Consider the following 13,442-nt stretch of genomic DNA (forward strand, 5'->3'; position numbering starts at 1 on the left):
ACATATGAAATGTCCTTTTAAGGATCCACCCACACATCATGTGCACATGAATTAGGCCAGCTTAGCCTGCTTTTTCCTGTGATTCAGCATGAAATTAAAAAGGATCTGTGACCTTAGAAGGCACCTAATTGTTCCATCATCCTTATTAAAGCGTTTAGTTCAGGCTTGATGTACCTAGTTATCCTGAACAGCTTTTAAAAGGCTGTTCACCTTCACACTGCAGAGTTCCAAGCTATCTGATTCCTTTGCAAATATTCAAATCCAGGGAGGTGTTTTCTAAGATGAGTGCATCCGCTGAGTGACCAAAGATGTTTTCCATTGACTCTTGAGTTTATGAAGTAGATTAGGGAACTGTATTTAAAAGAATACAACAGAGATGAGCTGGCTGTACTGCCCTAAAATGGGTAGCTGTGCAGTCTTCCTAATAGAGTGAGATTCCACTTCGTGAATAGTCCCAGATATTCTAAGACACTGATGCTGTCACCGTGGCCATTATTTCTGTTTCTAAGGTGGCTTATTTGCCCGAATGCAATTTGGTGTTAATGGGAAGAGGAACAACCAACAAAAAGCCATTCCCACTGAAAAATGTCACAGGAGAAAGTGTGCTTTTACGACTAACTGGGAATGGCTGGGTAAGTGGGAGATAATGGGATTGCTTTTTTTTTTTTTTTTTTAATAATATAGAAGTTTGAAAGATGGCTGCCACCAAACAATGACTTTCTTGCTTCTATTATTCAGTCCTGAGGTTATGCCCTTTTCTTTTTACACTTTCCATATTAACATCCTCTCAATAACATGTACTTTCATCCAGTTTTGCTTCTCGGCAAAATGACTGTTTGAAGTGCAAAAATAACTGTGGGTGAAGAAGAAAAAACAGTTAAGCCATATTTTAGCCACGCCAGTATTAGGGATTAGCGCTTTGATGGGCAGCTGTTGGACAGCTTGATTATTTAATGTGTTTTTAGGGCGGTTAATAATACTCTTTGATCACGGGAAGAAGGGTGGCAGAGAAGTGAAAATGATTGAATTAACAGCTTATCATACTATTATGTATGGGAAAAGCCTGAGAAAAAGAAGAAAAACACTTTAAATTGGGTCACAGGGGTCTTAGAAAATTCAGTGGAACTTATTTTGGCAAGAGAAACTGCATTTCTGGATTTAAATCCCTTGGCATGAAGGTTAATGACTTATATGGGGTCTCTTTAATCATTCCTTGTGGGAGTCAGTACTGGCTGCTGCAAGGGGTGTTTATTTGAAACGGTGGCAATTCTGTTTTCTCTCGGGAGAGAGCTGGGTTCCCCACCAACTGATGTTGCTGCCGGAGTTTTGGGTAGACATCAGTGAAAGCAGAGTAGAAAGGAGAAAAGGCAAAGGCATTTAACCAGAAGGCCGTTTCCTTCCGCACACGACCACATTGTTGAGAAACGAAGAGATTTCAGAAAGGGTCAAACAGGACCCTTTGTTTATTCCAGAAATGCTTGGCCCCTTAAGTTATTGACCAAGTGATATTTCTAAGACATGTGGAAGAGTTGAAAATCCCACTGCCTGAGTCTCACAGCTCCTACAAGATATTCCTATTCTTGAAATAAGAGTGACGCAAGCTTCAAATTAATGAGGCAACCCGTCAGTCCGGATTAGGAGGTCACCCACAGTATTCTTTTTTTAAAAAAAGACTAACAGCATTAAACTGCTGTTTAAGGATTAGTTTAGGGAATTGGAGTTGGAGTTACAAAGGCATACTGGCTTTCCAGTTAAATTAGGCCCAGGGTTAGCAATTGAATGACAGTTTGCAGGGCTGTGGAAGCAATTTTTTTTTTGTTATGCCCTAGCTTTACAGTGAATCCTGCTCACAGGCCTGCTTGATTTCTGCTTTTCTTTGAGTTTGTTTTGTTGTTGTTTTGAGTTGAGGTCTCACTCTGTCGCCCAGACATGCAATGGCATATCCTGGCTCCCCGCAGCCTTGACCTCCCGGGCTCAGCCATCTTTACACTTCAGCCTCCTGAGTAGCTGGGAATACAGATACACACCACCACTCCCAACTAATTTTTAAATTTTTTCTTGTAGAGACGCGGTCTTGCTCCATTGCCTGGGCTGGTCTTAACTCCTGGACTCAAGTCATCTGCCCACCTCGGCCTCCCAAAGTGCTGGGATTATAGACAGGAGCCACCATACCCAGCCTGATTTTTGCCTCCTTAAAAGCTATTTCTGCCCCTCAGTTTGCCTGAGCCTCCTGTGACAGCCTGGCCCTCCACGAAATGCCCTATTATTTTTCATCCTTGGCCTCCTGAGACTGGCTTCTCTCTTCCCTTCCCTAATCCTGCTGGACTCTTCCTATTACTTCTCTTTCTGGTTTCTATTTCTGTCTGCTTCCTTGTCATAGAAAGCCTCTGGAGACTTTCCAACTCTTGGGAAAAGAGTGTTTGAGGAAGAACAGTCTGATGGCGTGAACTTGGAGTCTGCGAGGCCCTGCGCCTGCAGAAAACAATTATAAGAAGATATAAGAAGAATCAGATTAGGAACAAATGAGAACTTTGGGGAAAACAAATTTAAATCACACCCGTGGACCTAGTTAACAGGACTGTCCTCATTCACGCCATTTCTTCTCCCGGGCTCTGAGGAAGAAATAGGAAAATACTTAAGGACGGTTCACCTTTAAAAAAATAAAGCCTCCCGAGGGTGATGGACGGAATGAGTAGGTCTCGGGAGTGGTGAGCTGAGGGCCTGGCTTCCCTTGGACCTGTCTCTGCCAGAGTTTGTTTCCCGGGGGCTGCTATAACAAATGGCCACGAACTGGGTGGCTTAAACAGCACAAGTTTATTGCCTCACGTTCTAGAGGCCAGAAGTCAGAAATCAGGGTGTCAACAGTGCCATGTTCTCTCTGAAGGCTCGCGGGGGAGGACCCTTCCCCACCTCTTCCAGCTTCTGGGGACGCCACGTGTTCCTTGGCTCTTTAATCTGCATCACGCTCACCTCTGCTTCTGTGTTCACGTGACCTTCCTGAGACCATGTGTCTCTTCTTCCTATAAGGATACCAGTCACTGGATTTAGGGCTCACTCTAATCCAGTATAACCTCATCTTAACTAATTATGTCTGCAAAGACCCTATTTGCAAATATGGTTGCATTCTGAGGTCCCAGGTGGATAGCCCACTCCACGGCCTAAGTTGCTCCTTGACACGCATGGCCCCATTTGCCCGTTTACTTTCTCTTCTCCCTGGCTAAGTCACTGTGAGGGTGGGAGATGTTTCCAGATTATTCTGGATTCCTCACAAAAAAAGGTGTCAGGTACGTGGATGTATTACCAGACTCAGTCACTTGTTGGGGACATACCGTGTGTTGGAAATAAAACCCCTGGGGGTAGACCAAGGCAGGGGTGTTTTTCAAAGCTCCCCACACGTCCAGGGCTGAGATCCACAGTGCCTTTGGCTCTGAGCATCCTGTAATTTTTCTGTGCTAATGTTGGGGAGAACCGTATGGCTCCCGCAGGGTTTCCCCCTGAAGACAGTTGGCCAGCTAGAATCAAGGGCCCTTTCCCTCTACAGTAAAAGCAAAGCTAAGGTGAACCCGGCTAGGAGGCTCCTACCACCCTCAGGCTTATGCACGAGCCTGGCCATTGAGTTCCTGCTTTCGGCAAGCCCTCTACTGCCACCTCCTGGTAGAAAGGCAGCTCGGGCCAAGAATAAGGAGTGATTGAGCTTGAATGGAAACCTAATTAAGAGCAAAGTGAGCGGCTCCATGGACTGTTTCCACTCCATGTGCTTTATTGTAGCCTTTCAGTGCTGTGCGTGCGCGTTCAGTAGGGGGCACTTCCTTCAGACGTCAAAGGAAGCTCATTCTGACAGACCCAGCGTCCACCACCTTTAAAGTTGGACTGGAGGCCACAATTACAACGGGGCTCAGAAATGAAGGTGCTAATCTTCCCTCAGATCCAAAATGCCCTTCTCATCCATCAAGGCCAGTTCCACTTGAGCCTCTTTGATAGGGCCCCTTAGCAGTTTAGGGATTCGATGCAGAAAATGCTTCTTTCTATTGCTTAGGCAGCAATTTTAACTGAGTATCAACAAATGAGTGAAAAAGTCTCTTCACTTTCAACCTTTGACAGGTACTCGCTTACGGCCACTGAACTCCCAGGTGATTGTGGCTTTTGAAGCAATCCCTAGTAGGGAATAGCATTTAAATATAATAAAATGCAAATTTGAAGTCTTATTTTAAAAAAAAAAAAAAAAACTTTTTAAGTCCTCATAATGGCTATTGTATTAGTCTTAGGGAAAGTAACAAAGTACCACAGATTGGGTGACTTAAACAACAAAAATTTCTTTATTCACTCTTATGGAGGCTTGGAGTTCCAGATCAAGGTGTTGGGTGGTGGGGGGGAGGGATTCCCCTGAGGCCTGTGAGTGCAGGATCTGTTCAAGCCTCTCTGGTGTGTAGATGACCCTCTTCTCTCTGAGTCTTCTTATCATTTCCTCTCTGTACATGCTTGTGCCCAAATTTTCCCCTTGCATAAGGATACCAATGATGTTGAATGAGGGTGCAACCTGTGACCTCATTAACTGCTTATCTCTATAAAGACCTCATCTCCAAATAAGGCCACATTCGGAGGTAAAAGCAGTTGGGACTTCAACACAGAAATTGTAAGGGGACACAATTAAACCCATAAAGCTACTGTGTGCTTTTTTTTTTTTTTTTGAGTTGGAGTCTCGCTCTGTTGCCCAGACTGGAGTGCAGTGGCATGATTACAACTCACCACAGCCTCAGCCTTCTAGGCTCAGGCAATCCTTCCACCTCAGCTTCCCAAGTAGCTGGGACTACAGACACATGCCACCACGCCAGGCTAATTTTTTGGTAGAGATGAGGCTTTACTTTGTTGACCAGGCTGGTCTCAAACTCTTGACCTCAAGCAATCCTCCTGCCTCGGCCTCCCAAAGTCCTGAGATTACAGGTGTGAGCCACTGCGCCTGGTCACTGTGTGTGTGGTTTTCTGTTGGTGGTGGTGGTGGTGGTGGTGTTTATTTTTGTTTTTTTAGTTAGAGTCTCATTCTGTCAACCAGGCTGGAGTGCAGTGGCAGAATCACAGTTCATCACAGCCTCCACCTCCTAGACTCAGGCAATCCTTCCACCTCAGCTTCCCAAGTAGCTGGGACTACAGGCATGTGCCACCATGCCTGGCTAATTTTTTTTATTTTTTATTTTTGGTAGAGATGAGGTCTACCTTTGTTGCCTAGGCTGGTCTTGAAATCCTGACCTCAGTCCATCTTCCCACCTTGGCCTCCCAAAGTGCTGGGACTGCAGATGTGAGCAGCTGCTTCCGGTCACTGTGTGTGTGATTTTTGTTTTTGTTGTTGTCAGTGGTGGTGGTTTGTTTTGTTTTGTCTTGTCTTGTTTTGTTTTGTCAGAGTCTCCATCTGTCACCCAGGCTGAAGTGCAGTGGCACAATCACAACCACCACAGCCTCGACCTGCTGAACTCAGGTGATCCTTCCGCCTCAGCCTTCCAAGGAGCTGGAACTATAAGCACATGCCACCACGCCCAGCTAATGTTTTTATTTATCCTAGAGAAGAGGTCTCATCATCATGTTGCCCTGGCTGATCTCAGACTCCTGGGCTCGGGCAATCCTATCACCTTGGCCTCCCAAAGTGAGCACAAGCCACCACACCCAGCTGCTGTGTGCTTTTGTAAAGAAAAATGTTACCAAGGAAAGTACTGGGAGGGAAAATGCTTCTAATTTCCATCCTCTGGGCCTTGACGAGGATCTCTGGCATCTGGTACTTTCCTTGGCCTCATCCTCAGTTCTCATTTTGTTGCTGTTGTTTGAGTCAGAGTCTCACTCTGTCACCCAGGCCAGAGGGCAGTGGCACGCTCATAGTCACTGCAGCCTTGACCTACTGGGCTCAGGCGATCCTTCCACTTCAGCCTTCCAGGTAGCTGGAACTACAGGCATGTACCACCATGCCCAACTAATTTTTTGATTTGTTGTAGAGATGTTTAGAAAACAAATTAACCAGGCAGAGAACTGTGATAAAATATTACTGCTGCACTAACAGTTTTGAAATGAGAGGCCAGAATCCTCGCCATGTTGCCCAGGATGGTTTTGAACCTGTGGGCTCAGGCAATCCCTCGCCTCTGCCTCCAAAAGTGCTGAGATTACAGGCGTGAGCCACCCCACCCAGCTGTACTCATTTTGAATGAAACCGGTACCATATTTCTCCCCCGACATTTCCCAAATGCAGCAGAACCAGGAGTCAGAGTGGGTTCTGTTGCAACTCTGGAGCTAGCTAATGCATTAGAGGCTAAGGTAACCACTTGGATCTACAGTTAGCAGGAGTCACTCGAGTGCAGGAAAGTCCGCTGTAGACTTGTCGGCCCTCATAAATCACTGATGCTTTCGGGCTTCTCTTGGGTCTTTAGAAAACAAATTAACCAGACAGAGAACTGTGATAAAATATTACTGCTGCACTAACTGTTTTGAAATGAGAGACCAGAATCTGAAATCCATCCCAGGAGACAGAAGCAAGTACCAGCTTGTACTTGGGTCTTCTCATCGGTGACCTACCTGCTGCTAGGTTTGGACATCTCAGCGGGGCATCTGGGGGTTGGTGGGAGGCCTGGTATGCCACGTGCCACCAGCGCCCTAGAATTCAACCAACAGTCTACCAGATCAGGCAGCAAATGGTTGTCTTCATCCCAGTTGTCCTTCAAGGATGGTCAAAGTCCCGCCTACTGCCCTAAGGATTCTCAGTTAAAGTCCAGTCCTTGGTGGTTGGAAAGGCATGACTTCAACTCTCATTCTGAGTCCAAGTATTTTTTAAGTGCAGAGAGAGGAAATTTGGACCCAATCTTCTCGAAGGTTCCTTTCAGCTGTGAGGTTCCACAGCAGTGTGATGTTACTCTGTTCATGCTTCTGTGTCCCAATTTCTGCAGCACTAGTGTATGTAATTGTTTCTACTCCTAAGAAACTGGCCGGGCTCGGTGGCTCAGCCTGTAATTCCAGCACTTTGGGAAACCGAGGCGAGTGGATTGTCTGAGCCCGCGGGTTCGAGACCAGCCCCGGCCACTTGGTGAGACCTCGTCTCCACAGTAAATCAAAACTTAGCCAGGCGTGGTAGCGCACACCTGTAGTTCTGGCTACTTGGAAGGCTGAGGCGGAAGGCTCGCTGGAGCCCAGCAGGTCGAGGCTGCGGTGGCTGGGAGCGTGCCATTGCACTCCAGCCGGGGCAACAGAGTGAGACTCCAACTCAAAAAAAAAAGAAAGAAAGAAATTGGTGAGCCTTTGGGCTTCTGCTACTGTTGAAATCCAATCCAATGAGAAGTCCCCACTCCACTCTATCCCCAGGAAATTGTACCTTGTGAAATAACCCCCAATAGAGGGTAGATATTAATAATATGTAAGTATCGATTCTTTTTTTTTTAAGACTTTAGATTTCTCAGTCCCCAAAGGTGACAACTTTGTATTTGAAATTCAGAGATCTCTGAGAAAGCAATCAGGTGAACCCAGAGAGGAAGGGGACCCTGGAGCCAAGGAGATGTTGGGGTGAGGTATCATGAGGCTTTTATGGGTTTGTGGGGATGCTGTGAGCTTAGACGACACAGATGGAATGAGGTAGGACAAGGTGATGGGCTCCCTTGTGGCAACAGAAGGTACATCAGCCAAAAGAACCAGAGCAGTGGGAAACAGAAAAGAACCAGGGGCTGGGGGAATAAACAGAATTCAGGAGCTGATGATGGAAAATGGGGGCTTGGGACAGGAAACCCAAATAAGGGACTGAGTGCCTACAATAGCCAGGAGAAAAACTGACTTTCCTCAGAGATATTTTTGGCAAAGAATTTCACCTTGAAACCAAAGTGAGGACTTCACAGACACCAGACAGGGAAAGATCCGGCTGCCATGAGGCCCCAGACCTGAATCCTGGGGTGATTATAGTTAAAAAAGAACATCACCCCTAAGGGTTAAGAGCTCAGGGATTGTGGAGGCTTGTAGGACTTGGCCAGTGCACTCATCTGGGCCAGGCTGTTGGGAGTTTCTGCCTCTTGTCAGCTCTGCACATGATGGTGCGTGTATGTATGTGTGCATGAATGCAGTGATTCAGTTGGTGACAGAGCTGAAATCTGTTGTCCATCTCCGAAATCTGCTTGGGTTCCAATGCCAAAGCACCAGTTCCCAGTTCTGGTTCTAAAGCCCTGGGGTCAGCGGAGGCTGGATCTCAGTTCACCTTGAGAAGTAGCTGCTAGTCTTTTGGGCAATTCTACCTGAAGGGGCCATCTGCGTGTCAGGGAGCTGAAGGGACTTCTTGTGTATCCCACGCTGTCAGCTTCCTTATCAGGGTAGACATTCATGGTCATGTCTCTTCAGTAATGGCTACTATAGGACTTCTGAGTTCTAAATTTGAAGAAAGGCACATTATAGCATATTTTATTCTAAAGAAGGAATAACAGGTCAGGCGTGGTGCCTCATACCTGTAATCCCAGCACTTTGGGAGGCCAAGGATTACTTGAGCCCAGGAGTTCGAGACCAGCCTGGGCAACATAGCGAGACCTCACCTCTACAAATAAATCAAGAAATGAGTTGGGTGTGGTGGTACGTGCCTGTAGTCCCAGCTACTCAGGAGGTTGAGGTGGAAGGATTGTCTGAGCCCAAGAGGTCAAGGTGTGGCAAGCTGTGATCATGCCACTGCACACCAGCCTGGGCAACAGAGTGAGACCCCAGATCAAAAAAGGAAGAAAAAAAAAAAGAAGGAATAACAAACTTGCTTTCTGCATACTTCTCACTGTGGCAATGTTGCAAGCAAGAAGACACTGTGTTTTCAGGCCCTGCAGAATACACTTACTTGAGACCTGTCCATCTCATTTTAATAGTGTTATAAATCAGTGCAAAATGGACACTTTGATGTAACCAATCATGTCATCCAAGAGTTGCGTTGCAACACGAATACAGAGTTGACAGTTCTCACTCAACTCTGATATTCTTGTACCCTGGGGGTGAGACTGTTTATAGACGTTTATAAAAATTTTTTTCAGCATCCTTTTTGTTTATAAAGAAACAAAGCAAAGCTTATTGTGTGCATGCAAAGAACTTCTTATGACCAGAGCTGGAAATCACTCTTGATTTTTTATTCTAAGGAGAGTATGTTTTATTATTATAAGACCCTGTTTGTCTCTGATTATTAATTTACCAATTTTATGAGAGACATCAAGATAGTAAATTCTTTTCAGATAGTTCTGGTTGCATGAATCATCAACTATTTACAATATGCTGAGTTATTCAGTGGTACAAATTTACAGACAGCTTTTCGTAGAATCTGGTGGTGCCCCTGCCCTCCTGGGCTAACTCCTCAGTGTCAGCAGCTGCCCCTGCTTTAGGGACCACTCCTCTGTCTATTCTGGTCAGAAAGAACTTCCACGATGAGGCAAAAACGGCCTCCGGGACATCTGTCCTGGTTCCAGCTTCTGGAGCCATTCTCCACCATTCTTCACAGATGACAAATTAGGCTTAGGGATCTGGGGAGAGCGTGAGTGAGGTGTATATTATCATATACTAGGGGAGGACGTGAGTGTCAGGATCATGATGGGGAGAGAATGAAGACATGAGGCTTCGCAGCTCTACCCCTGTAGTCATCCTTTTTGTGTTAATATAAAGGAATGCCTGAAGCTGGGTAGTTCATAAAGAAAAGGGCCAGGTGTGGTGGTTCAGACCTGTCATCCCAGCACTTTGGGAGGTGGAAGTGAAAGGATTGCCTGAACCCATGGGTTCAAGACCAGCCTGGGCAATTTGACAAGACCTTGTCTCTACAGTAAATAAAAAAATTAGCCGGGCATGATGGTGCACGCCTGTAGTTCCAACTACATGGAAGGACTGCCTGAGCCCACCAGGTCGAGGCTGCAGTGGCCATGAGCATGCCACTGCACTCCAACTGCACTGTGACAGAGTAAGACTTCAACACAAAAAAAAAAACCACAAAAAATTATAAAGAAAAAAGGTTGTTTTGGCTCATGATTCCGCATGCTGTACAGGAAGCGTGGCACCAGCATCTGTATCTGGTGAGACCCTCAGAAAGCTTCTTCTCATGGCGGAAGGCAAAGAGCATGGACATGTCACATGGTGAGAGAGGAAGAAGATGCCAGGCTCTGTTTAGCAATCAGATCTCTCGTGAACTAGCAGCAAGAACTCATGCATTACCATGAGAATGACACCAAGCAATTCATGAGGGATCCCCCCCTTCCACTAGGCCCTGCCTCCAACACTAGGGATTGCCCATCCACATAAGATTTGAAGGGAACAAATATCCAAACTATATCAACTCCCTTCATACATTCTAATATTTCACCCCAACCTAGAATCACAGCATCTGTGCCACTATTGCTGGTGACAGTGTCACACCTTTCAGGATTCCTGGGACTAAACAGATACCTAAGCCTTTCTTCCCCAAAGCTAGCCTCAGATACTCAAAGATAACTATAATGTCCTGCCTCCACATCTCCTGTTTTCTAGACCAAAAAGCCCAAATCTTTAGCCATTCCCGTGGGGTCCTGACTCTGGGGCCCTTCACTGGTAAGTCTCCACAGGAATGACTAGATTACTCAGCATCCCTCTCAGGACTTGGCACCAGAAATCAGACACAGAACTCTAACTGTGAGTTATAGGATGAGTAAAACAAAACTGTCACTTTTTTTTTTCTTTTAAGAAAGCAGGATTCATAAATCTAATCAATAGAACTTCGTTTTATGTGGGTTTTTTGTATGACACTGGTTTTGTGGATAAAGATCTGTGCCACTTACCAAAGTTATCAGACTGACGTCAAATGAAGTCCACATTAAGGTCATCTGTCCTGAGTCTGTGGGCAACACCCATTTGTCCACGGCCACAGCTTATAACACCAGACACCCTCCTGTTCCTAAAAGATCATTTCTGAGTGAAATTTGAGCATGGTATGCTTTTAAGCAAGCAAATCTTTCTAGCTTAGATTAATAAGAAGAAGCAGTCAAACTTTAAAACAAAATGGGGCCGGGCGTAAGGGCTCATGTCTATACTCCCAGTACTTTGGGAGGCAGAGGCAAGAGGATTGCCTAAGCCCAGGGGTTCGAGACCAGCCTGGGCAACTTGGCAAGACCTTGTCTTTACAATAAGTAAAAAAAAAAAAAAAAAATTTAGCTGGGCATAGTGGCACACACCTGTGGTTCCAGCTCCTTGGAAGGCTGAGACAGAAGGATTGCCTGAGCATAGCAGGTTAAGGCTGCAGTAGCCGTGAGCATGGCACTGCACTCCAGTCTAGGCTACAGAGTGAGACTCAGACTCAAAAAATAATAACAATAGAATAAAAAGGTAAGTTCATAAAAATTACAATATGCAATAAGCTCAAATTACATGGCAAAATACTAATTGAAGGGTAACCCCCTGGCATCCCTTCCCACTGTGGGAGCTTTTCTGTCCTCTCAATAAATCCTGCTTTAAAAAAAAATACTGATTGTTAAACAGAATTCCCTTTATCTGGCATAATTTTTTTCCCCTAATAATTTTCAGAGTCTTCACTCAAGCTTCTTCTACCTTCAGTTGAAGGTGTTGGCTCTGTGATCTTCGTCCCAACCTTCTTCACTACAGTTTTGGGGGCACTAGCATATGCCAGGCAATGTACTAAATTGTATACATATTAATATCATATATATTTCATGTTTGTATGCACACACTTTATTTTCCCCATAGAAAAATGTATCCCTCACCACAGAGTTTGTTACCTCTGTCTTACAGATGAAACAAGTAAATTTCAAAGAGGTTAATTAACGTGTATAACATCACATGTAATAATTAGGAAATCAATAGATTTGGCCCAGTATGTCTGTCTCTAAAAACATCTGAACATAGTACTGCTGTCCCTTATATATCATGGTACAACTGCTACAGGTTGAGTTGGCTGGCTCTGATTTTAAATGAGTATCATTTGAGATTAAATATTTGCTAAACATTTTTACTGCCCAGCCACAGACAGGGATATTGTTCGGAAATAAACGTGCACAAATTTACGACCATGTTCAAGTTGTTATTTTGGCTTCAGGACTCATATGCCACAGGACATCCCCTAAACCCTGTGCACTTGGAGGGCCAGAGTGTGTCTTGGCATTCCTTACTTCTGGGTCCCAAACACAGTGATGTGATGTGGTCGGGACTTAATCTTGATAAACATTGCTGTAATTAACATGGTAGGAGTCCTCCAGGTAAGTGTATGCTATGCTAATCATTGCAGAGGAATCCCAAGCCTAATGCACCCCATTTCTACCTGCTCATTTTCCAGGTACAGGTGGACCGGGAGAAATAATGAACTTGTGTTCCCATTCATGAGGAGGGGAACAATGCCAAACCCTGTATCACAGCTGCTTTCCTTCTTTTTTTCCCCCTAGTAAGTGAAAACGGGGACCGCCTAAGCACGTGGATGAGACACAGTTGTGAAACAGAAGTTTCTTCACTCCAGAACCACCTATAGGAACTAGGCTGTGCCCCGTCACACAGAGAAATCATCAGCTAGACTTAGGAGTTTGTGAGACATCGGGGAAGACTTGGTTCAGGCTGATCAGCAGATGGGATGTGAAAAATACCACCATATTCTGTCATTTGCTGTTGCTTGCTAAACTGTGAAGAACTGCATGAACTCTATTTAAGCTGCTTTCTATACCATTGCCAATCACCTTTTTGGACTTGGAAGTACTATTTTCCTATGGACTCCTGCATTATTTCATTTTGCATGCACCCTGTGATTTCACATAAGCAACATATGTAATCTGCTTCTATGTTTTTTAAAAACCCATCCATGCAAAATGGTAAATAAAATATAAATTCTGCTTTTTTGCAAAATTGTAATCATAGCCCATGTCATTGAAAGTTTAAATTTGGTTTCACTTAAAGATCAGTGTCATAGGTCTGCTATACTTTATAGAAAACTAGCTTCTATAAAGATTTTTTCACTGTTTACTAGTGAAATGAGAAAAGCAAAGCTATTTATAAAAGGCCTTATGTCGTGTACATACATTGTCTTTGAAATATTTGTGATTTAGTTTATTGCTTGTAAAAGAGAAATATAATTTATTTAGTAAATACTACTGTAAACTATAGTTTTATTGAGAGAAATAAAATATTTTGTTCTCAATGATGGTGATACATTGATACCAATGATGGATGGTCTTTACATTTATTACCTAAAAAGAAATGACACAGATACTCCTCATTTTGAGATATTCAGGAAGCCTCAATAAACTGAATCTCATGATGGATGAAAATGGAAAGATAAAACTCTAAGCCCTTGGAAAAGACTCAATAGCAGCTTCTTCTCAACTCATCCAGAGACTTTCCCAAATGTCCTGATGTATTGGTCAACTTTCACTGTGTTATGCTATGGTAACAAACAATCATAGTTGCTTTCACCAACACTTTTATTTCTCTCTCACATGTGGGAGTCAGCT

General features: G+C 44.4%; 1 protein-coding gene across 1 annotated transcript in view; it reads left to right on the plus strand.

Moving 5' to 3' along the window:
• The window catches only part of LOC103257958 (phosphatidylinositol 4-phosphate 5-kinase type-1 beta-like), a gene marked incomplete at its 5' end in the record, with an annotated part of 93,192 nt that extends 80,040 nt beyond the window's left edge, over nt 1–13,152 (plus strand). The window contains one exon of the mRNA XM_008055663.1: nt 12,387–13,152. Within this exon, the coding sequence (XP_008053854.1) occupies nt 12,387–12,389 (3 nt within the window). The remainder of the gene's footprint in view (nt 1–12,386) is intronic.
• Nucleotides 13,153–13,442: the final 290 nt, after the last annotated feature.

The sequence above is a fragment of the Carlito syrichta genome, unplaced genomic scaffold (genome assembly GCF_000164805.1).
Source record: "Carlito syrichta isolate Samal-C Ts95f unplaced genomic scaffold, Tarsius_syrichta-2.0.1 Scaffold301910, whole genome shotgun sequence".
Taxonomy (NCBI): Eukaryota; Metazoa; Chordata; class Mammalia; order Primates; family Tarsiidae; genus Carlito; species Carlito syrichta.